The sequence below is a fragment of the Heterodontus francisci genome, chromosome 27 (assembly GCF_036365525.1).
Source record: "Heterodontus francisci isolate sHetFra1 chromosome 27, sHetFra1.hap1, whole genome shotgun sequence".
NCBI lineage: Eukaryota > Metazoa > Chordata > Chondrichthyes > Heterodontiformes > Heterodontidae > Heterodontus > Heterodontus francisci.
The window spans coordinates 41,383,724-41,408,001 of NC_090397.1; the positions used below are offsets into that span (position 1 = coordinate 41,383,724).

The 24,278-nt window shown below is 41.8% G+C and overlaps 1 protein-coding gene across 12 annotated transcripts in view; it reads left to right on the plus strand.

Moving 5' to 3' along the window:
• Window positions 1-24,278, plus strand: part of LOC137384760 (voltage-dependent calcium channel subunit alpha-2/delta-1) — an 891,951-nt gene that overhangs the window by 719,309 nt on the left and 148,364 nt on the right. For 10 of the 12 annotated variants that reach the window (XM_068059181.1, XM_068059179.1, XM_068059180.1 and 7 more), the window contains 3 exons: window positions 11,509-11,587; window positions 11,725-11,774; window positions 17,378-17,467. The exons of 1 other annotated variant lie outside the window; for it this stretch is intronic. In XM_068059181.1, coding sequence (XP_067915282.1) covers window positions 11,509-11,587; window positions 11,725-11,774; window positions 17,378-17,467 — 219 coding nt within the window. Of the gene's footprint in view, window positions 1-5,158; window positions 5,243-11,508; window positions 11,588-11,724; window positions 11,775-17,377; window positions 17,468-24,278 lie in introns of those variants that run through there. One more of the 12 variants, XM_068059187.1, reaches the window with a different exon arrangement.

Consider the following 24,278-nt stretch of genomic DNA (forward strand, 5'->3'; position numbering starts at 1 on the left):
TCCCAGCAGTGGCCACCGCTCCCAGTGGCGCTGCTGAGACGAAGAGCTGCCGGCCCGCTGATTGGCTGGCAGCTCACTGAGGCGGGACCTCCTCCCTCAAGTGGGTGGAAGTCCCGCCTTGGGACAAATAAAGCCCGGGACCCATAAAATACAGGACGGATCCCCGGGCTAGGCGGAAGCGGGTTCGCCACTGTTTTTCACGTCGGTGGTGAATTCCTGTCTGCCTAAGGTAAAATCCAGCCCCAAGAGTATCTCGCCCAGAGATTTGCCATTAAAACACATGAAACGTGTAAAGTTACTGTATTTACCCATTAGATACTCACTAAACCCCATCTTTTTCCCCTCTTATTTCACTTGGTGTACAAGATTTGACATTGAATTAAATATTCTAACTTGTACTTCCTGGTTAGACACTGCGGGAGTGAAATTGGTTTATGCCAGCAGCACAAAATGGGCCTGTAGCAAATTGGCAACCTTTTATGCATTGCACCAGTTTTTATTTTCCATTGACTTGGAAAATATTGTCAAGATTTCAGATCAAGTAAAAGTGACAGTGAGACTAGGAAATGAGTCTCCAAAAAGTGTTTGAACTATTGTTCTGTGAACTTCAGTGGACAGTAGATCAGGCACTTTGAAAAATAAGCTGTTGATTCACTATAAGCCTGTGTTGTTCTGCTGGCATAGACCAATTTAACCCCCTGCAATTTTCAGTAAGGATTCTTAAATCTGATTGGTTAAGAAGCTACCCATTTGCTTACCCTGTCCACACAAGTCCAGATCCCCTGTAGGAGTCAGCATGCTATTTTTAATTCCTAATTACTGCAAAATCTGGTGCAAAAGCTGGCAGCTGCTGCTGACTGCAAAATCTGAGCCCTTTTTTGTTTTTTCTGTGTTGTTAATAATTCTACAACATTTTTCCTCTGTGCCTTTTAAGCTTATTGTGGCCAGTTTCAGTTATGTTTGTTACATTCTTGGGTTTCCTCATATTTCCTAGCATTCAGGACCACTCTTGTTGGTGAGCTGTCACTCTAGCATGTTTTGAGGTTTGTTAATGAATTAACCTAAGAGGAACTTAGAATAATTTATCTTGAGATATTGCTATTAAATGAAATTTAACTCAACATTCAGCTCTTAGGAATGTGGATTCCAATTCAAACAAAACATCTGTCCTGAATTGTGCTGCTTGCATGCCACATCAGCTTGAGACAATGGAGGCTTGTGTTACGACCAGGTGAGAAAGAGGTCTAGGGGTTCCCTTTCAGCCTTTATCTGGTCTTACTGTAACAGGGTTTTGTTTTAAACACAGTGTGTTTTAGTTCCCCCTTGGTGCATCCTTGTTCACTGCTTTCAAATTATAAGGCAAAGAAATGAGCACAAACAGGTTTTCTTAGGTTTAAAGAAGAAAGGTAAAATTTATTAAAACTTAAACTAGAAACTCTAATTTTGTTAATGCCTACGGATACACGCCACGCCCCACACTAGCATGCATACGCGATACACACATGCAAATAGAGACAGAAAAGAGCAGAAGAAAAGATAAAGTGGAACAGTTTGAGGCAATCTCTGAGGAGGGGTTTTTGTTACTGTGCTTCGAGCTCGCTGTAGTCCTTGATTGAAGATATGGTCTTGCTTTTCGTTGGGGCCCAGTATTCTTCTTAAACCTTGTACACTGCAGGAGACTTTTCTCTCTTGGGGGGTCATGTGTCTCCAGTGGTTTTCAGTTCTGTGAGAAAGAGATGCGAGCAGTCAGGAGAGGCTGCGGCAAACCAGCCACGAGAGGTCTTTTCAATCCAGGAGCAAACAGCTTTCTGAGTTCAAATTCTCTGTGTCAAGTTCAAAAAAAACCTCCAACAGCCAGTTAGTCATGTGACTAAACTGGTCTGACCACGTCCGTTTGTGTATTAGGCCATCTTGGCAGTCAACCTGGAATGCGAGCTCTTCCACCCTCAATGTCTGGTAATCAAAAGTCCATTGTGGATTGAATGTGTAGGGAATGGTCTTTTGTCCCTTTTAAGCATTCTCATCATCAGTGAGAATGGTGATTAAAAACCTCTACCTACCTATAGTGCAAATTAAAATGTGCAAAGAACATCTTAAAAATATGTACAGCAGCTCGAATGTCGTTATTTCAGTCCAGTTTCTAATCCATAATTCCACACCATTGGTAAATATGTCTTTCCAGTCAAGGGTCTGGTGTTTTTTTTTTTAGCAAGTTTTTTCCTTACTCCAGTCACAGTTTAAAAATGAATGTTCATGTGGCAAAATTAATGTGCCTCATTCTTGGCAGGTGGGGGCCTGCATGCCACTTCTTAAAGACATTCCAGTGAATATTCACACACAACGGGGTAGATTTTTATTACTGGGCGGCTGATTGGCAGAGCACGCTGGCCAGCCACCCATTCCAGCAGCAAAGAGTTCCCTGTCATTTTGAGGCTCTGGCCTCATTTAATTTGCTAGGTAAACTGCAGACTGCCAATCAGGCATCCTGACACAGCTTGTCGGATTGAAGATTGGAAATCCAGCCAGGATGGCTGCCAGCAAGGTAAATTACGGGTAGGGGGGAGGTTACGAACTCAGAGGATGGGGGTCCCAGGGGCGGCAATGAACCAGATTATTTTCGTGAGCATGCACTCCTGCTTTTCCAGGGCCCACAAAAATTATTCAATCCTCACCTCTTGAGAACGTGATAGAACTTATTAGAGCCTGCAGGTAATCGGGGTGCTAGTTAATTTTTATAGGACCTCTGTTTTCATCCTAATAGGGGCAGGTGCTTCGGACAGCCAGTGGTAGGCTCTTTTTAAATGGAACAGGCTGGGACCCCGCTTCGAGGCCATTACTGCCCTGTTAACACGAGGCGAGGCACTCAAAATTAACCCCAATATGTTCATTCATGTGAACTCAACAGGAGTTGGCTACCTGGAGCCCAAACCTAGAAGTGAGCCAAAGGGTTTAATCAGCAGCTTCAATGGGTACAGAGACCAGGGGGACCATCAAACCTTGTATTCAGTTGAGAAAGAGCACAGATATGATCTGCAGAAATCTGGTATGAAAGTCAGGCACACCCATTGGCAGCTCCCTACTTAAGTTTAGCACTGGTTAGTTTCGGAGAATTTGCTGGTCAGAAAAGTGTATTAAGCCCGTATTGAGAAAGTTTTGTCACAAAATGGATAAAAATTCAGCATAAGCTTTATTTTGTCAACTTAAATAGTATATCACAAAATAAATCAGCCTGTTGATTTATAATTGGCTTTGTCTCATTAGCGCGTTCATCAGCCAACCTGCAAACTAGAAGAAATGTACATGGTTAAGTACAAGATTATGATATCCAGTTCACTTAATATGAGGCCTGATTTATCAATGGTTAAAGTGATGAACCTCAGTCTTCTGCATGCTGCACAGTCTCTCCATGTGTAGCACTCTGCATAGGCTCTGTCCTTGGCATATGGCTCAGCCTCTGGGTAACTGGTGTGCTACGACCCTGAGGTCATGCTGTTTATGCCTAGATATTGGACAGTAAAGCTGAACTCCTAATTGTAGGGGTGTGGGGCCTACTTAACAGTGCCCAGTAATATTAAACCCAAGAGAATATCTAGTGTAGATCTGGAATTTGTAATAGTCCCTATGAACCAAAGTGTGATGTTACGCACACAATATCCAGTCTTGTAGCATTGTGCTTTTGGCTGTATTTACTCACATGCTCCTTTGTCATCATCTGGACTTCAGAAATACTCTAACAGACTGGTTTCAGCCAGGAACTACAGAACAGATTTATTAAAAATAATGGCTATACAGTAGTAATAGATAATACAACACATTTACCCAATACTCCTCAATACCAAAACAAATGATGAGAGCATTGCTTATTCCCTCATGAATAGGAACATAAGAAAGAATAATACTGCAAACGATTCTGTAGTGTAGCTGGTCAGGCTCAAAAACTAATACCCCTCATTAATAGATCAGCATCCATAACATAACTACTTGCATTTATATCATGCCATTCACAGCCTTAGGACACTCCAAAGTGCTTTACAGCCAATGCAGTACTTTTGGTATGTAGTCACTTTTGCAGTAAAGGATACAAGGCTGCCAATTTGTGCACTGCAAGCTCCCATAAACCGCAATGAGCTGATGAGCAGATAATCTGTTCATTTTTTGGGGGGATAAATAATTGTCAGGACCCAAGAAGCACTGCCTTGTTCTTTTTTTTTTTACCTCTGACCGTGCAGCACTCCCTCGGTATTGCACTGGAGCGTCAGCCTAGATTTTGTACTGAACTCTCTGGAGTGGGGTTTGAACCCGCAACCTTCAGACATAGAGGCAAGACTGCTGCCACTGAACAACACCTGACCCCTACATAAACATTCACTTCTGTCAGACCCATGGGGTTTCCAGCCCTTCTTATGATGGTATCAGAAGAACTGATTTACTTGAGCAAGACTATCCAAAATATGCTTTCTATCCCCTTTGCAGTTGCACCAGGAACATAGAAAATAATATCTATATAACAAAAGCAAACTCCTGTGGATGCTGGAAATACTCAGATGATCTGGCAGCATCTGTGGAGAAAGAAACTGAGTTAACGTTTCAGCTTGACGACATTTTGACCACAGATGCTGCATGACCTGCAGAATATTTCCAGCATTTTCTGTTATTAAATCAAATCTTATTTCTCATACTTGCATAAGGCTATGAGGCAGCCATAAGATTTAAAACATAGGGAATGTTACCTGACCAGGGTATACATTTGTACTCCTTGAAACCGAGGGTCTGGAGAAAGAAAAGGTGCTTTTCCGTAGTAGAACCAAACTTACCCACTACCATAATAATAAAAGCAAAATACTGCAGATGCTGGAAATCTGAAATAAAAACAAGAAGTGCTGGAAAATACTCAGCAGGTCTGGCAGCATCAGAATGTTCTGATGAAAGGTCACTGACCTGAAACGTTAACTTTGCTTCTCTCCACAGATGCTGCCAGACCTGCTGAGTATTTTCTAGCACTTTTTGTTTTTTGTTCCCCACTACCATAATGTTTTCCTTAACTTATGTCAGATGCAAGACAACTACCATTTGTACATGTTGCCCAGCACATTATCTTAATTTGATCGATTTCAGGACAAAGCTAGCAGTCTAAGTGGTTTCAACCTGTTTTATGTAGGAATAATGTCTTGAAAGTGATATTTGAGCAATGCTAAGCAGCAAGACATCAACGAGGACTGAGCATCAAAGAAATGTGTTTTCCAGTGTTAACCAACAAACATCACATGAATGAACACAACTTCAAATGTTCTTTTTTTAATCAGTAAGCCAATTATTTAATTTGAAGCTGTCAACCTTTGTGCTTTAATGCATTCATCCAAGGTGATTCTGGAGGAGAAAGGAAACACAATGGCTTCTTCTGTCTTTAAATGTCCCAGCAGAAGAAAGTGCCTGCCTTTGTCTAAAATTAGTAAAGAATCATATAATTTAAACAGCTTTATCATTTCTAAAAATTGTTGTAGCTATTCCCAGACATGAAGTCATAGTGTGTTGTTTGTTCCTTTGTTATATGTATATGCAGTATCATTTGGATCTATGCCCATTCTAACAGTGAACGTGAACTTACTAAACTGACAACTGAAGACTTTTCCAGTAACTAAACATTTCAAGGACTCTTGTGTGACGCAACTTGTTTTAGGCCTGTTAGTAACTGGAAGTTTGATATGGTCTTTGCCCTTGATATTAGATGTGAAAAAACAAACAAAGCCACATGGCCATTTTTACTGTAACCTGGGACTGAGATCCAACAGTACTATATTAACATTATTCTTTGAAATATTCAACAGGTCAGGCAGCATCTGTGGAGAGAGAAACAGAGTGAACGTTTCAGGTCAATGATCTTTCATTAGAACGGGGAAAAATTAGAAATGTAATTAGTTGTAAGCAAGTGAAGGCGGGGTGGGGGTTTGGTGGGGGGTAGGGTGAAAAAAGAACAAAAGGGAAGATTTGTGATCGGGTGGAAGACAGGAGAGATTAAATGACAAAAGAATTGGTGGTGCAGGGCCAAAGGGAGAGGTAATGGGACAAGTAAACAAAAGATATGTCTAGAGGAGGTGTGAATGGCAGAAGAATGAACATCTGCTGTCCAAAAGCAAAAACAAGAGTAAAACTGAAACCTGGAAAGAAAAAGGAAACAAAATGGAGGCAGAGATTACAGTCTGAAATTGTTGAACTCAATGTTGAGTCTGAAAGGCTGTACAGTGTCTAAACATGCTCAAGACAATCTCGCTGAGTGGAGACCAATGATGTCTGGGTTGACACCTAGCAGGGATACTCTCATCTGGATGGTGTGGGTAATCCCCATCTTTGTATTGTGGGTTGGGGGAGCCCACAATATCCTCCCTCCATAAAGAACTTACCCCCTTATCGACTGATATATTTTGTGTGATTGCCTTTAAGAGTGATGTCCCTTTAAGATCTTAGTATGCTAATGAGCTAAGTACCAGGATGCAGTCATGTGACTACAAGCCAGAATCACACTGCAAATGTAACACCTAGAGGAAGGTTCTGTAAATAGTTTGCTCTGTTCTGTATATAATAGTTTAACTGTAATAAACCTGTTTGAGATCTTCAATGAAAAGGACTCCATGCATCTCATTTTTGTTGCATCAGACAACATAAAGAACTCATATTGTGGCAGTGGTGGTGCAAAGACAGAGTCTAAGTTGAAGACCACAGGTCAAACAGCTTTGAAAATGACCTTTCCTACACCCATTGGAGAGAAAATTCAAAAGAAATATGGGTCCAAAAAGTAGAAAGAGGAAAGAACCTACCTCCAACTGTAGAAAACAGAGCTCAGAACAACAAGCTGCAAGTAAATTGGATGAGTCATTGTACCGACGGTCATGAGATACTGGTTGAAAAAGGAACAAGCTTTGAAGTGCTTGAAAGATTGATTTTTTTCTAAAGACTTCATAAAAAAACAGGGAAGACCCGACTCCTTTCCCAGGCTGATCGAGGAGGTGTCTGATTGCAAAAAGCGCAGGAAAACCCCAATCACTGTAGAGCCTCCATCCACGTAGACAAAGTTTTACAAAATTATTAAACCATTTGATCATGAAGAAAAGCTCCCTTTCATACAGCCACAACCAAAAACACCATTAAACCATTTGACATGAGGAACATAATCAAACTCTAGCAAAAAAAAGCATTTGAACTACCTACTGAACAGCTGTGTAAACAGAATGGCTTAAGTGCAGCAAGCAAGATAAACACAGAGCAATATCAAACACCTGCTCCTTTTAATCCAAGCAGCTACTCGACATAACAGAGTTTCTTAAAAGAGAAACAGTGCAGTCATACAACAAGTCTTAAAGCAAGTTTTAAGCAAAAGAACAGCAAGACGATAGATACCACATTTCCCAGCATGAACTGGAAGGCCATGGATATCCTATCCAAGTTCCAACTTTTCAAACAAAGAATGCAGTGATGCTTCACAGAGCCTGGATATCCAGAGCCCAGTGATTTGTTAGTAATTAGCTTACTCTTCGGCAATTGAAAACCTTAACACTTAAAAGGTCTAGACCAAATAAAATTGCCATTTGAAATATCCGTTCTATGCCACATTAGATTGGGCTGCTCTATTTCCTCAGAACCAAAAACCTCTTTGATGGCACCTATGTCTTTAGCCAGCTCCTTTAACTCTTCTCCCTAGGTCTGCTTTATGAAGCATCTTGAGATTTTTTTTTACATTAAAAGGGCTATGTAAGTGACATTGCCCATGTTCATTTTGAAGTCATTTTTGCTACAGCCTATGTTTTGTCCTGCTTAATCTTCAATAATATCTCGTCACCATTCTTTGCCAAAGTGTATTACCCTCCTCTGGATAGCCTCACTGTGACCTTTCCAAAAATATCTATTCATTGCTTTGTGTGTGTTTTATAAATAAGCTACAATGGAAAGGGGAAAGTTTGTTTGTAATTTCACTTTTGTTCAGATTATGTCTTGTCACGAAGTACAACAACTGACTTAGCATGTTCTAAGAGAAGAATCTGAAATTTAAATCATTGTAAGGCTAGCAGACAGCTCGGGGACAGTAAGCTGTCTCCTGCATTTTACTTGCATTCAGATGTTGGGAGAGAAGAACTGATTTTTTTTCCAGGCATAGAGCAGTGCATAGATCGAGTATAACCAGTTGTCAATCCTATTCACTCACAACATGTACGAGTCTCAGACTTTTAATCTTAGCCCCCATCATGATTGCTGTATCTCCAAAGGCCTTGGCTTTGTCACCGTCATTGGTTCCTGCCTCTTCCAATGCATTGATTTCGACATCTTGGTCCTTATCCATAGCCTGGCTCCTCCTTTCCTCTACAACCTCCTTCAGTCCTACATTCCTGCATCTGTCATCCAGTCTCTTGACTCTGGCCTCCTTTGCATCTTCTCCCTCTCTCTGCTTCACCTTAAGCTGCAAAGACTTTTGCCACCTCAAGCTCACATTCTGGAATACTCTCCATAAACCCTGAAGTAAATGAAGTAACTAATTAAAACAGTTTATTTCCCTGGAACCAATTAAAAACTATTTACTTCATTGTCTCTGAGTGAAAATGTGCACAAGCTTCTTTCCAAATTCTTTGAGAGAAGGTGTCGGTGGCTGCTGCACACCTACTACACAACTGCCCAATCCTTAACCACCCCCCACATATTGGAAGAAGGGAAAGCGAAAGTGTAGCAGCAACTCAGCATATTGTGATTGTTAGTTAAGGACTAAATCCACAATCACGCCTTAGATGAAGGTATAGCAAAGTTGTAAACTTGTTTATGAAGAATATGTTTATAATGTTCTTGTATCATGTGCTTAGAGGAAATCTCATAGTTTTTGCTCAAAGGAGACCAAAACTATACAGATTTGATGGACAGATAACTGACAACAAATAAACTTCCTTAGGCTTTTGTCTACAGTGTGTCAAGGAAGTGATTGGTTTTTTGTCATTTTCATTTTTTTTTGCTGTGGCTAAGGAAGTAATCTGAATAAAACTGACAAAGGGTTCTCCTGAAAAGCCAAAGACTGGAGGAAGGAAGATACCATCCAGTGAATTTTATTTTTCTCCATATGCTTTGACGCCTATGGTTGTGTAGAAGATTTATGAGCTGCGACAGCCAAAACATGCTGCAATTATATTAATTAATATAATAAATCACATTAGGTCACAGAATTAAAAAGTACCATCTTCAGGGTTCTGCAAACTTCAGTATTATAGGATGGAAGAATCCAAAATTAAAATAAGTTCATAATGTTATTGGACTGGCTGCTGTTAATCTTTCTCCTTCCCTCCTTCCATTACTTTCTCCTTTCCTTCTTTCATTTTTTTTTCTTGTGGCTTTGATGGAATGAAATTCCTCCTGTCAGTAACGTTACCAAAAAAAATCAGCATGTGTACAAAACAAAATTCTGCATTGTTGTACTCATACGCATTTTTTGGAAATATTAGTGACTGGCGATTTCTTGGGTGTTTCTCTCCCTGTCATTTTCCTCTCCCTTTTTACCCCTTTCCAATTACATCCATTCCCTTATTACTCAGACTGAATAGAGTTCTTTTTAAAAAAGAAATAGCCAAGAATTCCATATTGATATATTTAATGGCTTGGGAATGGTGGAAATGTGGTGGCATTTTTAAATAGGGGTGAAGGTTTCTTGATTTGGGGCTGTTTGCTAAGCACTGCAAAAACAGTGAATGGAGAGGACTGACTTTTATCTCCACCAGCACTGGTCCAGTAGTGGGTCAAACATGATAAAATCAAAATGTTCTTGGTCATGTTTCATCCTGTTCTGAGCTAATTCCATCAGAATTTTTCGTTTGCTTTCAATATAAACTGAAACAGAACGCCAAGCCAGGACAATGAAGGAGCGACAATGATAAAGGTGCACCACAAGAGTTTATATAGAAAGAAAGTTTATGACCTCAGGGAATCCTTGCAACCAATTAAGTGCTTTTGAATTATAGTCACTGCTATAATGTAGGAGCAAACGGTAGCCAATTTGTGCGCACCAAGGTTCCACATGCATCACCATGCCAAATGACCACAAAATCTGTTTTAGTGATGTTGTTGAGACTAGATTATTCTTGAGACCATAATCTAATTCAAAATTAATTATCGCTTGGAATATCACAGATTCCAACATGGATTTGGTAAAGGCAAAGCATGTGTGACAAACTTGATTGAGTGCATTAGTCAGGTAACAGAGAGGGTTGATGAGCGTAGTTCAATTAGTGTTGTGTACGTGGACTTTCAGAAGGCATTTGATAAAGTACCACATAACAGACTTCTAGCAGAATCGAAGCCCATGGTCTTAAAGTGATAGTAGCAGCATGGATACAAAATTGATGATGAAACACAAAAGAGAGGAGCAGTGAGATGTTGTTTGCCAGACGTGAGGTAAGTAGTGGTTTCCTCAACAGTCAGTCTTGGAATGACTGCTCTTTTTGATGTATATAAGCGACCAAGACTTGGGTATACAGAGTATAATTTCAAAATTTGCAGATGACGCAATACTTGAAAATGTAGTTAACAAGGAGGAGGATAGTAGCAGACTTTAGGAGGACACAGACTGATGAAATGGGCAAAAACATGGCAAATGAAATTGAATGCAGAGAAGTGTGAGGCGATGAATTTTGAAAGGAAGAATGAGGAGAGGAAACGTAAACTAAATGTTAAGATGTTAAAGGGGGTGCAGGAACAGAGAGACCTGATGATATACACAAATCTTTGAATATTTCAGGGCGGGTTGATAAGGCAGTTAAAAAACCATATGGATTCTGGAGTTGATAGAGTGCAAAAGCAAGGAAGTGATGCTAAACCTTCGTAGATCACTGGTTAGGCTTCAGCTGGAGTATTGTGTCCAATTCTGGACATCACACTTTAAGAGGGATGTCAAGGCCTTGGCGAGAGTGCAGGGAAGATCCACTGGAATTACACCAGGGATGACAGACTTCAATTAGGTGGAAAGACTAAAGAAGCTGGGTTTGTTGTCCTTAGATCAGAGAATATAAAGGGGAGATTTAATAGAGGTGTGCACAAAATTATGAGGGGTTTTGTTGGAGTAGATGGGGAGAAATTGTTTACACTGGCAGGAGAGTCGATAACCAGAGGACACACATTCAAAATAATTGGCACAAGAATGATCGGGGAGATGAGGACAGATTTTTTTATGCAGCTGGAATGCAATGCCTGCAAAGGTGTTGGAAGCAGATTCACTGTTAACTTTCAAAAATGAATTTGATATAAATTTACAGAGGAAAATACTTGAAGAAATATGAGGAAACAGCAGGCAAGTGGGACTAATTGGACAACTCTTTCAATGAGTTGGCACGACAAGATAGGATGAATGGCCTCCTTATATGCTGCAAGATTCTGTGATTCTATAATATAACTGTTATGCTGCATACACACAGTAAGATAATGCAAAATGTGTTAGTAGTACAATGAAGATTTCCTCAGTTACTAAACAGTCATGACTTTTCATTTTAGGTGCGAGTGTTCACCTTTTCAGTTGGTCAACATAACTATGATAAAGGACCGTTACAATGGATGGCCTGCACTAATAAAGGTATTTGCTGACTAGTCCTTTCGGGTCATAATGTAGTAATAAAACAGGTATTCACTTTAATTGTTTCACTTCCACATTTTCAATTTACAATAAATGATTCTGAATTCATTATTATAAATTTTCTTTTTATATTTCAGGCTACTTTTTTGAAATTCCCTCCATTGGAGCAATACGTATTAACACCCAGGTAATAATATTACAGTTTAATTTATGAAGCTGAGTTTATCAATTTGACAAATACTTTTGTGTACGCTGTGGATCTAAAAAAAACTTTCCAGGAACAGAATTGGATAATGGATAATTTGTAGGTAAATTGGAAATTTAAACTTGCTTTTGTGGTAAAGATCTCAAATAACATTCCATTTGGTTTCAGACATGGAAGCTGTTCATAGTGCCTGTAGTTTACCTTCATCTTATTTTATTCCTGTTAATGTCAGGCTAATACATTTTTAAGAGATCTTTGCTGCCAAATTCGATTGAGCAGCTCCTGTATTTTCGGCACTAAGGGTGCCATTTCAGTACCAAAATGGCATCCGCACCGCATCGGCATATTTCTAGTGTGGCCTGTGCTGGACGCCATTTTGGGTAGGTCATTCACGTGGGTGCTGGCAACATGTGCCAGAAGTATGCAGATGATAACATCAGTCATTAACTGTTTGGTTTTTGATGAAAATTGGATTAAAGGACAAGTTTTACAAATGTGTCAAAGATCAGTAACTGCAATGTGCATCATTTACTATCCAGTTTGAGGGCAGATAACCTGAGTGACCAATATCATTTGAAAGTTGTCTGTATCATATAATTACATTACATTAAAAGTGCACCTTTGCTAACTGACATAGACGTAAATTGGTTAGTCTGGAGTGCAATCTTACAGATAGTGACTAAACATTTTATAACTGAATAACACATGCAGTAACAACCACTCAACTTTTTGCAGAAAAACTTTTTGCTAATAATTATCTTGTCAGAGCTGAATTGGAATTGACAGTGATAGAATGAGATATAGACACAAGTAAATTTAAAGAGGATCGCTTTATTGGAGGAGCTGAAGGGCGCTCTTTATTTGTAATTGTGTTTATCTAATTTTGTCACTAGCTTTGTTGGAAAATGACATTTTGGTCTGTGAGAGGTTCTATTGTTTCTGTATTTCAGAATCCAGGACCTCGTTTAACAGCCTGTCAAGATAAATAAACTAGTCTTGGCTACCTACTGTTAATCTCTCTGTCCCTTCCTGTCCCACTCTGCTTTTTTGTACATGACTCTTCTAAAGTATTATCTGCTCCATCCTATAAAGTTCTCCTGATTTGGAGATCACTGCCCTTTTGTTGGCTGCCCTGTCTTCAGACATATATATATGACAAACAGGTGGAGAAATTGCACAGTCATTGACCATCATGGGTTAAATTGTCTTGTGACAAAAGCAGTGCAAGTCTGCCTTCCTATTGCAAACTTTTTTTTACTGCCTCACCTCAGTAACCACAGTAACAATCCTCTCCTTGAGTTTCATGGTTTGTTGGATGAATTTGCACTGCTGACAGTGTGAATCCACAGAGGTCATCCGATAAGGTCCACCTACCACACTGTGATATGGTGTAGGCTAGCTCTATTCTGTCAACAACAAAAAAATTGCATTGCGTACTGTTTTACTTGCTAGCTAGCTCATACAGTTGTCCTGCTCTCCATTGATATTTGAATGTGTTTTAAATTGTGTTGTGTTTTGATGGCATTAGATTGGCTATACATTTCATATACAGATTAATTGTCCGTGGCTGAGTCAACAATTTTGGCAAATGTCCATGGTGCAACTTGTCAGTGCCTATCCCTGGGACAGCATTGCCTGTGATTGTGAAAGTGACTGTGGCCATGAATTTATTTTGCATCTGGCTCCTTCCAAGCTGGAGGAGGTAATATTTCCAACATCTCCCAGTTTGCCATCCACTATTGTGTGAGGGAAAACAGTAAGGTTCTGTATGCACAGAGAGCTGCATACATTTCATTCACTTTTGCCAAAGAGAAACAGGCGGAGTGAGCATGTGGCTCACCAGGATAGCAGGATTCACCATGGTGCATGCACGTCGCTTTGTCGGCACTGCATGTAAATTCTGAGATCTCCTACAGCATTACTTATAGCAAATCAGAGGATACACTATTATAAGAATAGTAGCACTTTACCATGTAGCACAATATATTATTCTGCTGCTATGGTGCAGCAGGTGGCTGAAATGTCCAGAGAAAGTGACAGTGTTTCTTTATCATCAGTTTCTTCTTCCTCTACCACATCTTGCTCCTGCGGCATTGTTTAGCCAAGGGGCGGCTCTTGGGTATCTGAAAGGAGAAAGGCATAATGGTAGAGATGTGGTGAGGAAGCTGAGGAAAAGCAAGAGGTGCATGCTGACACCATCTGCAGCTTGTAAAGCAGAAGGGATTGTGGGGTGACGGGGAAGTGGAATGTGAGAATGAAGATTAGGCATGAGCATAAATGGCCTCAGTCATGGCTGCCCCAATGATGGCAAGTACCATCTCCTCCATCGGGGTAAGGACAATGCAGCCGTGCCTGTCCCCTGCCGGTTAGGTGTTGCTGTCTGTGCCTGTGCTTGTGTGCCATCCTATCCTGCAAGAGAGAGGGAGATGTATCAGTGTGTGTGATGCATTCTGTTTGGCTGATATGCCTGTCACAGTTCAATAACTGACAATGTGTGCAAGCTGTGAGATGCTAATCTGAGGCTTGCAGCAGTGCTAAGTATGGGAAGACCAGGTGAAGCTATGAATGTGAGGTATGAGTCACGTTTGATAGAGATTATTGGTGGGTGAGTGGTGAATTTATATTGTTTTATTCAGTCGCAGGATGTGGGTATCACTGGCAAGGCCAGCGTTTATTCCCTGTCCCTAATTGCCCTTGAGAAGGTGGTGGTGAGCTGTCCTCTTGAATACAACTGACAGTGGCTTGCTAGGCCATTCCAGAGAGGAATTAAGAGTCAATCACATTGCTATGGCTCTGGAGTCACATCTGGGCCTGACTGAGCAAGGACAGCTGATTTCGTTCCCTAAGGGACATTAGTGAACTGGATGGGTTTTTACAACAATCAGTAATTTCATGGACACCATTGCTGATATGAGCTTTTTTTCATTTGAATTATTTGAATATACATTTTCTGATTGCTGTGGTGGGAGTTGAACTCATGTGTCCAACTCATTAGTCCAGGACTATGGATTACTAGTCCAGTAGCATAATCATTACGCTACTGTTCCCCCGAATTGAGTAGTGTGTGAGGTTAGTAGTTCATTTGTAAGGACATGGCATTTGAAGATACATTCACTGACCTTGACCACTCAGGTGAGGTCATTGAGTTTCTTGCGGCACTACATCCAGGTCCTCGAGGCAACACTCTTCATATTCATTGCTTGTTTCTCTTCCTACTGCCTTCACAGTGTGTTCTTGGAGGGCCTCTCTCCTCCTGTCCACTTCTTGCTCAACCTCCAGTGCTGTGTCGGAGAATCTTGGAGCGTCCTCTCTGCCCTATTGCTGTTCCTGCTTGGACACTGTTTCCCAACCACTTCCAGAATTGCTGCAGCCAGATTGCACCTCCACCTTAAGAGATGCAGGCTAACTTTAAATGGTGCTAGCCTCACATTAACTTGCTGACTGCATCAGAAGGAACAGGCACAAGTTAACCGCATGTCACGATCCTTGTGTGCATTTTTGGGGACTATCCAATTTTACGCTTGGGGTATCATCATAGATATGTCCCTGCTCAGATCCTTCTATCGTTATTTATAAAGAAAGACATTGCTTCAAAATTCAGACTGCAGTGAACATACTGGAGTTCAGGCACATTGAGTTGGAATACATTGCCCTTTCACCTCTGTGACCTGAGCTAGATTGCTGGGAAGAAGCTACTATCTTTGTTATGTCCAAGGGTTTTATATGAAAATGTTTGGCAAATCTAAACTGAGTTCCTAGGGCTCAGGCCCACAGCTCAATATTGTGTAAAATTTAACATTAATTAGCATTTGTTCACAGAGGTCACCAAGAGGGCTGGCTTGGGAAATTAAGTCTTTTTTTTAAACAAAGTGTGACAATACTATGGGTTAGAATGAATGAAGTTTCATTTCAATCGATGTTTGACTTGAGAGATGGCATCGGGTCAAAAAATGGGGACATATACTTCATACCAATAACTAATATCCCTCATATCTGCAGACACACTTTGCTATGTAAACATTTTGAGACATCTCTCGGTCATCTTAGAGGGCTCACTAACACACATGCACATTTATGTTTCACAATTTTCTTTTTAAGAGGTGCACAAACATGTGAGGATTTAGCCTCTAACTGACCTGAGGGATGCAGGCAGCTAGACCTTGTGGCATTGAAGATTAAACATAGATGCACTGTAGCATGCAGAATAATATATTATTTGTTATGTGGTAAATGCTACTGTTCTTGTAGCACAGTGTATCCTCGGACTTGCTATAAGCAATGTTATAAGAGATGTACTGCATCTCTTGCCTTGTGTGTGCCACCGTATCACACTTCAGATGTCATAGTTCATCTGAGAAATTTTATTGAAACATTATTTAAAAAAAGGAAAATAGTCATTTTCTTTAGTAATCTACCTTTAATAAGCTTGGCTCTCAACAGAGTTTCATTTTAAGAGTTAAACATTACAATTGTGCTTCAGATCCCAACATCCCTAGATCAACATTGTGAAGAACAGCTAATTATAATATAAACTACATGAAAGCAATATGTTGAGTTGCCACACTCCAAACAACACACTTTACTGAAGATGCAAGATAAAATGTTGGTGTTCTGAGATAAACCTAAAACTGATGAGCCCATTCTAAATTGCAAAGTTTCCTGACCAAACAATAATGAAACATTGTATCCTCAGCCTGTGGTTGCTTACAACAATTGAAGTTTCTGACTTTAAAAGGGATAGACTGTAAAAGGTAGAGGAAATCTGGAACTTTCTCCCCAGAAGACTGTGGTTGCTCTGTCAATTGGAATTTTCAACACTCAGATTGATAGATTTTTCTTGGGTATGGGTATCAAGGGATATGAAGCAAAGGCAGGTGAATGGCATCCAGGTACAAACTGAATGGCAGAACAGGCTAGAGGGGTTGAATGGTCTACTCGTGTTTCTATCAGGAGCATGCCTGACTCAGATGGGAGCCTCATGAATTTATGCTAATCATGGTCCTATTGGGTAGGTAGGACCCCAAAGTCATTTATGTGGCCTACTGGATGGGAGAGTCCACTATGGGTGCTTGACAGTAGAAGCTGTCGGATCTTGGAGGATACACCAAACTTTACAGTTTGGGCCGCTACCTCCCTGGGCTTTCTCCCCTTTTATGTTGCTGACACCCTCCCAATCTCCCTCTGCCTACGGACGTCCATTTGGGGCAGGCAGCCCGCCAGCTCTATTTAAATAAGGCTCAGCTGGGCCACCCACCACACCTCTCAGAATGATCTGCTGGTACATTCTGCCAGCCAGTGGTCCTGGAGTTAAAATTCCCCCGAGTGGAACATTTGAATCACTATGAGCAACTGCACAGAAGGTCTGCTAGCACATAACATTCTGCAGTCTTTTTAAGGAAATTATGATAGTACATCAGGTAAAACAGTTCATTATGGAAAAAACCTGCATTCTCGATTGAGTATTTTCTCTCTCAAATCTTAATACTTGCATATCTATAAAGCATAGCAGAAATTAAGAATAATTCATTGTGGAAAGCTTTGAATGCTGATGTTTCTGTGATCAGTTATACTATTCATTTTTATAGGAATATTTGGATGTACTTGGAAGACCAATGGTTTTAGCTGGCACAAACGAAAAACAAGTTCAATGGACCAACGTGTACCTGGATGCATTGGTATGATATGAACAATTTATACTTATTGCTGCTAGCATTTGCATTGAATGAGAAATATTTTAATAGAAGTTTAAAAATAGACATCGCAAAACTGGTAAAGAAGGATACTGAAAAAAATTCAATCTTTGTAACGTACACCTTGTCTGCTCTTGAATTAGTGGGAATGTGAGCAGTTATTCACAACACTCTTGTCAAAGGCATTCAAATTATTTTCCTGCCTGAATTAAACAATGTGTGATGCCATTGAGCTCCTGAAAACTGAATTATTTTGAATTGAATGTACAGCTCTCGACGACACTAGGGACCTTTTATTCCAAGCAGAAGGAAGATGCCACAGCAACTGAATGGCTCTACTTAGGGAAGCCTAGAGTTATCTGACAATGGGGATGAAAAACAAAAAATAAGCCTTTTATCTTACTAAAAAATAAAGCAAGTGACAGAATTGAGTTCAGTTTAATTCTACTCCTTTTCATACATTGTTCATCTTTTTCTGGTAAAAATTGTGTCATGATAGTTACCTTCCCCTTTCAGAATGTTTGGAAATTTTTCTGAGCAAAATACTTTCAAAAATGCACTTCTGGAAACGAAAGCATCATTGAGTTATTTATCCCGAGAAAACTCAAATATTACTGTGTTTACTTTCATCATGTCAGACTGGCGTTTCATAAATTCAATAGCATACAGACTTAACATGGGCTGTTTGACAGGAAGAGCAGGGCTACAGTATTTGTTACACAAGTGAGGCACACTAACAGAATCACAGAATTGTTACAGTGCAGAAAGAGGCCATTTGGCCCATCATGTCCCCACTGGCCCTCTGAAAGAGCAATTCAATTAATGCTACTCGCCCACCTTCTCCTCGTAACCCTGCACATTCTTCCTTTTCATATAACAGTCTTTTAAATGCTTCAGTTCACTGACATGAATGTGGATCAGTCATGTTGACCTGCCTTTCTGCTATTATAAACATAAGAATACAGCTTGCCTTTATATAATTTAGAAAAAGATCTGGAAGTACTTCACAGTATTTTCATTGCACAGCAGATTTATTTTCTTCATCAGTTACCCCCTGCCCGCTTTGCTTTTCCTCTAATTTGGGCACCAAGTTTTTGATTTCTGTTTGAATTATGTATCCTGGACAAGGAAGGCTGCTGATATCCATTAAGCTCAGGAACATCAGTCAGGGATGGACCCATTAGCCATAACCTTTAAATAGTTCTCTTGTAAATGTGAGATGCAATGTGACAGGGCTTGATGTATCTACTAGAGCCTGACAACTTTAGTTTAGTTTAGAGATACAGCACTGAAACAGGCCCTTCGGCCCACCGAGTCTGTGCCGACCATCAACCACCCATTTATACTAATCCTACACTAATTCCATATTCCTACCACATCCCCACCTGTCCCTATATTTCCTGACCACCTACCTATACTAGGGGCAATTTATAATGGCCAATTAACCTATCAACCTGCAAGTCTTTTGGCATGTGGGAGGAAACCGGAGCACCCAGAGGACACCCACGCAGACACAGGGAGAACTTGCAAACTCCACACAGGCAGTACCCAGAATTGAACCCAGGTCGCTGGAGCTGTGAGGCTGCGGTGCGAACCACTGCGCCACTGTGCCGCCCATCTTCTCTCAAGAAGGCTCTTCCCCTCTCGGTACATCTTGCACAAGTACTTTTAGACTGTATTTAATTTTCTGGCCCCTACAGCTACTACCAAGTATTTCAGCCCATCACATTTTAAAGAAGATTGATTTTATTTGGCTGAAGGCTGCACCAGGAGTCTCATGACTGTTGGTTGCTGTGCTGGGAGATACATGGTTGCAATGGAATTGTGGGGTGAAATTTTCCCAGTTCCACAGGGGCAGTTTGAAGGCGGGACCGGCAGCAGAATTGCAGATTTGGGCATTGGGTTGACGGGCTGACATATTCCTCCCTCTGGGCAATCTTACTGGATGCAGGTGAACAACTGCAGCAGCTTCCCACCCAGCAGTGGCAGGTAGACATAAATGATCAATTAGGGGCCTAATGAGGGGTACGAGAAGGACTTTGCTGTGATCTTTCCAGCAACAAGTGGACCCCCGCTGAGTGCTGAGCCTGGCCGTTCCATGTATACTGCCGCCTGGTGGCTGGCAGGGGAGCCACTGAGGCTTGCTTTAATTCCCCCACCGGAGCCGCAGATAACAGAGGGCCACAGCTGCAGGCCATCTTGAGGTGCCCTCACTGTCTCCCGCCTGTCTGAGCTGCACCCACCTTTCCCATGTGGGGCTGCAGGCAAGACCTCACTGCGGGCCCTCTGATTTGGGACAACAGCCTCAGGAACTTACCCACTGTCCTTAATTTGATGGCAGACCTAAAGGTAGCCACTTAGGAGGCCGCCTCCTCGAAGATCTCACCGGATTGCACACATTGCCGCAGATGCATCTGTCCATGACAGTATTGGTAGGCGTGACCACCGCACTGTCCTTGTGGAGACGAAGTCCGACCTTCATGTTGAGGATACCCTCCATCGTGTTGTGTGGCACTACCATCGTGCTAAATGGGATAGATTTTGAACAGATCTAGCAATGCAAAACTGGGCATCCATGAGGAACTGTGGGCCATCAGCAGGAGCAGAATTGTACTCAACCACAATCTGTAACCTCATGGCCCAGCACATGTCCCACTCTACCATTACCAACCCTGGTTCAATGAAGAGTGCAGGAGGGCATGCCAGACGCAGCACCAGGCATACCTCAAAATGAGGTATCAACCTGGTGAAGCTACAACACAGGACTATTTGTGTGCCAAACTGCGTAAGCAGCTTGCAATAGACAGAGCTAAGCGATCCTATTACCAAGGAATCAGATCTAAGCTCTGCAGTCCTGCCACATCCAGTCATGAATGGTGGTGGACAATTAAACAACTAACTGGAGGAGATGACTCCACAAATATCCCCATCCTCAATGATGGGGGAACCCAGCACATCAGTGCGAAAGATAAGGCTGAAGCATTTGCAACAATCTTCAGCCAGAAGTGCCGAGTTGATAATCCATCCCGATCTCCTCCTGAAGTCCCCAGCATCATAGATGCCAGACTTCAGCCAATTTGATTCATTCTGCGTGATATCAAGAAACGACTGAAGGCACTGGATGCTGCAAAGGCTATGGGCCCTGACAATATTCCGGCAGTAGTACTGAAGATCTGTGCTCCAGAACTTGCCGCGCCCCTAGCCAAGCTGTTCCAATACAGCTCAACACTGGCATCTACTCGACAATGTAGAAAATTGCCCAGGTATGTCCTGTACACAAAAAGCAGGACCAGTCCAACCCGGCCAATTACTGCCCCATCAGCCTGCTCTCAATCATCCGCGAAGTGATGGAAGGTGTCATCAACAGTGCCATCAAGCGGCATTTGCTTAGCAATAACCTGCTCAGTGACGCTCAGTTTGGGTTCCGCTAGGGCCACTCAGCTCCTGACCTCATTACAGCCTTGGTTCAAACATGGACAAAAGAGCTGAACTCAAGAGGTGAGGTGAGTGTGACTGTCCTTGACATCAAGGCAGCATTTGACCAAGTATGGCATCAAGGAGACCTAGCAAAACTGAAGTCAATGGGAATCAGGGGGAAAACTCCCCGCTGGTTGGAGTCATATCTAGCGCAAAGGAAGATGGTTGTGGTTGTTGCAGGTCAATCATCTGAGCTCCAGGACATCATTGCAGGAGTTCCTCAGGGTAGTGACCTAGGCCCAAGCATCTTCAGTTGCTTCATCAATGAACTTCCTTCAATCATAAGGTCAGAAGTGGGGATGTTTGCTGATGATTCCACAATATTCAGTACCATTCATGACTTCTCAGATACTGAAGCAGTTTGTGTAGAAATGCAACAAGACCTGGACAATATCCCGACTTGGGCTGATAAGTGGCAAGTAACATTCGCGCCACGCAAGTGCCAGGCAATGACCATCTCCGACAAGAGAAAATCTCCCCTTGACATTCAATGGCATTACCATCGCTGAATCCCCCACTATCAACATCCTAGGGGCTACCATTGACCAGAAACTGAACTGGAGTATCCATATAAATACCGTGGCTACAAGAGCAGGTCAGAGGCTAGGAATCCTGAGGCAAGTAACTCACCTCCTGACTCCCCAAAGCCTGTCCACCATCGACAAGGCGTGTGATGGAATACTGTCCATTTGCCTGGATGGGTGCAGCTCCAACAACACTCAAGAAGCTCAACACCATCCAGAACAGAGCAGGCCGCTTGATTGGCACCCCATCTACAAACATTCACTCCCTCCACCACCGACGCACAGTGGCAGCAGTGTGTACCATCTACAAGATGCACTGCAGCAATGCACCAAGGCTCTTTCAATCGCACCTGCCAAACCTGCGACCTCTATCACCTAGAAGGGCAAGGGCAGCAGGTGCATGGGAACACCACCACCTGTAAGCTCCCCTCCAAGTCACACGCCATCCTGAGTTGGAAGTATATCGTCATTCGTTCACTGTCGCTGGGTCAAAATCCTTGAACTCTCTTCCTAACAGCACTGTGGGTGTACCTACCTCCCATGGACTGCAGTGGTTCAAGAAGGTAGCTCACCACCATCTTCTCGAGGGCAATTCGGGGTGGGCAATAAATGGCCTAGCCAACGAGGCCCACATCCCATGAATGAATTTTTAAAAATCATACCCTTGCGGTATCAGGACCCAGAAATGGTCCTGACTCCTGGTAGTGAGACAACATTTAATCAAAATATCCGGCTCAAGGTATTATTTGGAGGATATGTTACCCTTCAATGAGACCAGTGACTTCCGTCTTTCTTTCTTCTCCTGGGCCACCAATCAAGTTGCTCTTGGCCAACTGCCAGCATTGTGAGAGTGAGGACTGCCCATTCCAATTTCTGTCCCTGCTGCAACTGTGTGACAGCCGAGAAGGTGATTGAAGTTTGATGCGCCATATAGTTATTTCCTATCGAAGTTCTGGGGAGACTGGGGATTCATCATGTCATGGAGGGGGTGTTGAAGAACACAACGGCATTTACTAAGTGCTGAATTTAGTGCTCCAACCACAGTGACACATCCTTTACATACCAATGGTGTAAAGTAGCACTCAGCCACCAGTAACCAGTACGGAGTTTCTTCTTCTTCTTCTTCTTCTTTACATGCCATCTGTGGAGCCATGCATGTTTTAGTTTGTCCCTTAATGTTTAGCTCAACCAGTACTCATTGTCCCTTCATGAACTTCTTGAGTTATCCATGGCATATGGCATCTCACACGACATTGCTGGTAAACTGGAGCTGTCTCTTAATGATATAAATACTGAGTACAAAAGGTTAGCCTCATTGCTTTCAGTTATGCTCGGAACTGGTTTATAGTAATGTGTTATTTATCTTATCAGGGAGCTCATTCTACATGAAACACAAGAAAGCTTCCCCCACCTCCATGTTTTGTTCATCGGTTCAAATCCGTTTTGCCTTTCCTTTTTAATTAAATGGTCCAGATTTCTCCTTATTCCTCCATTGTAGTATGGGATTCAAAGTACATTGACCAAATTTATTAAGCTTTAGATAACATGCTTTACTGGAACTGTGCAGGATATTTTAGGAATCTTTCCTTTATCCTGTGAAGATTCTATTTTTGTCCAATTTGATCATCCTCTTTGGGGAAACATTATCAAGTACAGCTGATAAATCCAAATTACAGCATTGTTTTTTAATATTGTGCATTAATAAACACGTTGAAGGATCAAGTTTTTTCCCCCATAATTGTAAGTACATTGGTGATGCTTTGTACTTGTGACAATTGGCATTAAAATTAGGAAAAGAAATACAGCATTAATATTCTTACCAAAATAGATGTTTATAATTGCTTGCACAGTAATTACACACAACTACACTTCAGCAGTAGATTAATACATTGTATGGGCAATGGTATAATGTTCCTATTGTTATAAGGCACTATATCCTACAACTTACTGTGATCAGCTCCATGGGAGATGAAGCCAGGCTCGGGTATAAAATTAAAACCCAATCCGGGCCCCGACCCAACAACAGCCGACCCAAGCCTGAGTCCTTTAATTTTTTTAAATGCCCGACCCGACCCCGACACATTGTATTTGGGTTTGGTCAGGTAGCCAGGCTTTAGACCAGTGATCGAGTACAGGTGCCAGTTGTTGATGTATCCGTGTTCAACTAACATCATAAAGTTTAAAAACTTACAAACGCTGATTTCAAACAAGCGAAGGCGCCGCGACCCTAAGCACTCGCGGGAAAAATAGTATCCACTTCAGGAAATCAGGCAATGTAACTATCAAGCTTCTGAACTGTATCAAGTTCCAATGTCATTAACAAAAAAAATCTCCGCGGAGAACTCGGGTTGGGAAGTTTAATCACCCTATTTCCAGATATTTTTAAATCCTTGGGCCAAGTATAGATTAAAGCAAGAGCTCAGTTGATGTTTCTGGACTTAGTGCAGTTACTGGTATCTTCCCCGGGCTTGTCAGTTTCTCCCGGACTTGATAGATTTCAGAGTGTAAGAGGTTGCGTTAATTTCACCTCGGTGCTTTATGTCGGAACTTGGAACTGTTTCTTTCCCCCCCACTCTTCTCACCTCTGATTTCTGTTTGTGCTGATCTCTGTCCACATCCAGCCCGACCTGATCTGAGCCTGATTTTGGACCTGGAAGAGAGACCCAACCCGAACCCAAAACATGTCGTCGGGTCTCGTCGGCTTCGGGTTGGGTAGCAATGGTCTAGTGGGGAATCACAGAATTGTTACAGCACAGAAGGAGACCATTCAGCCCATTGTGTCTGCACTGACTGTC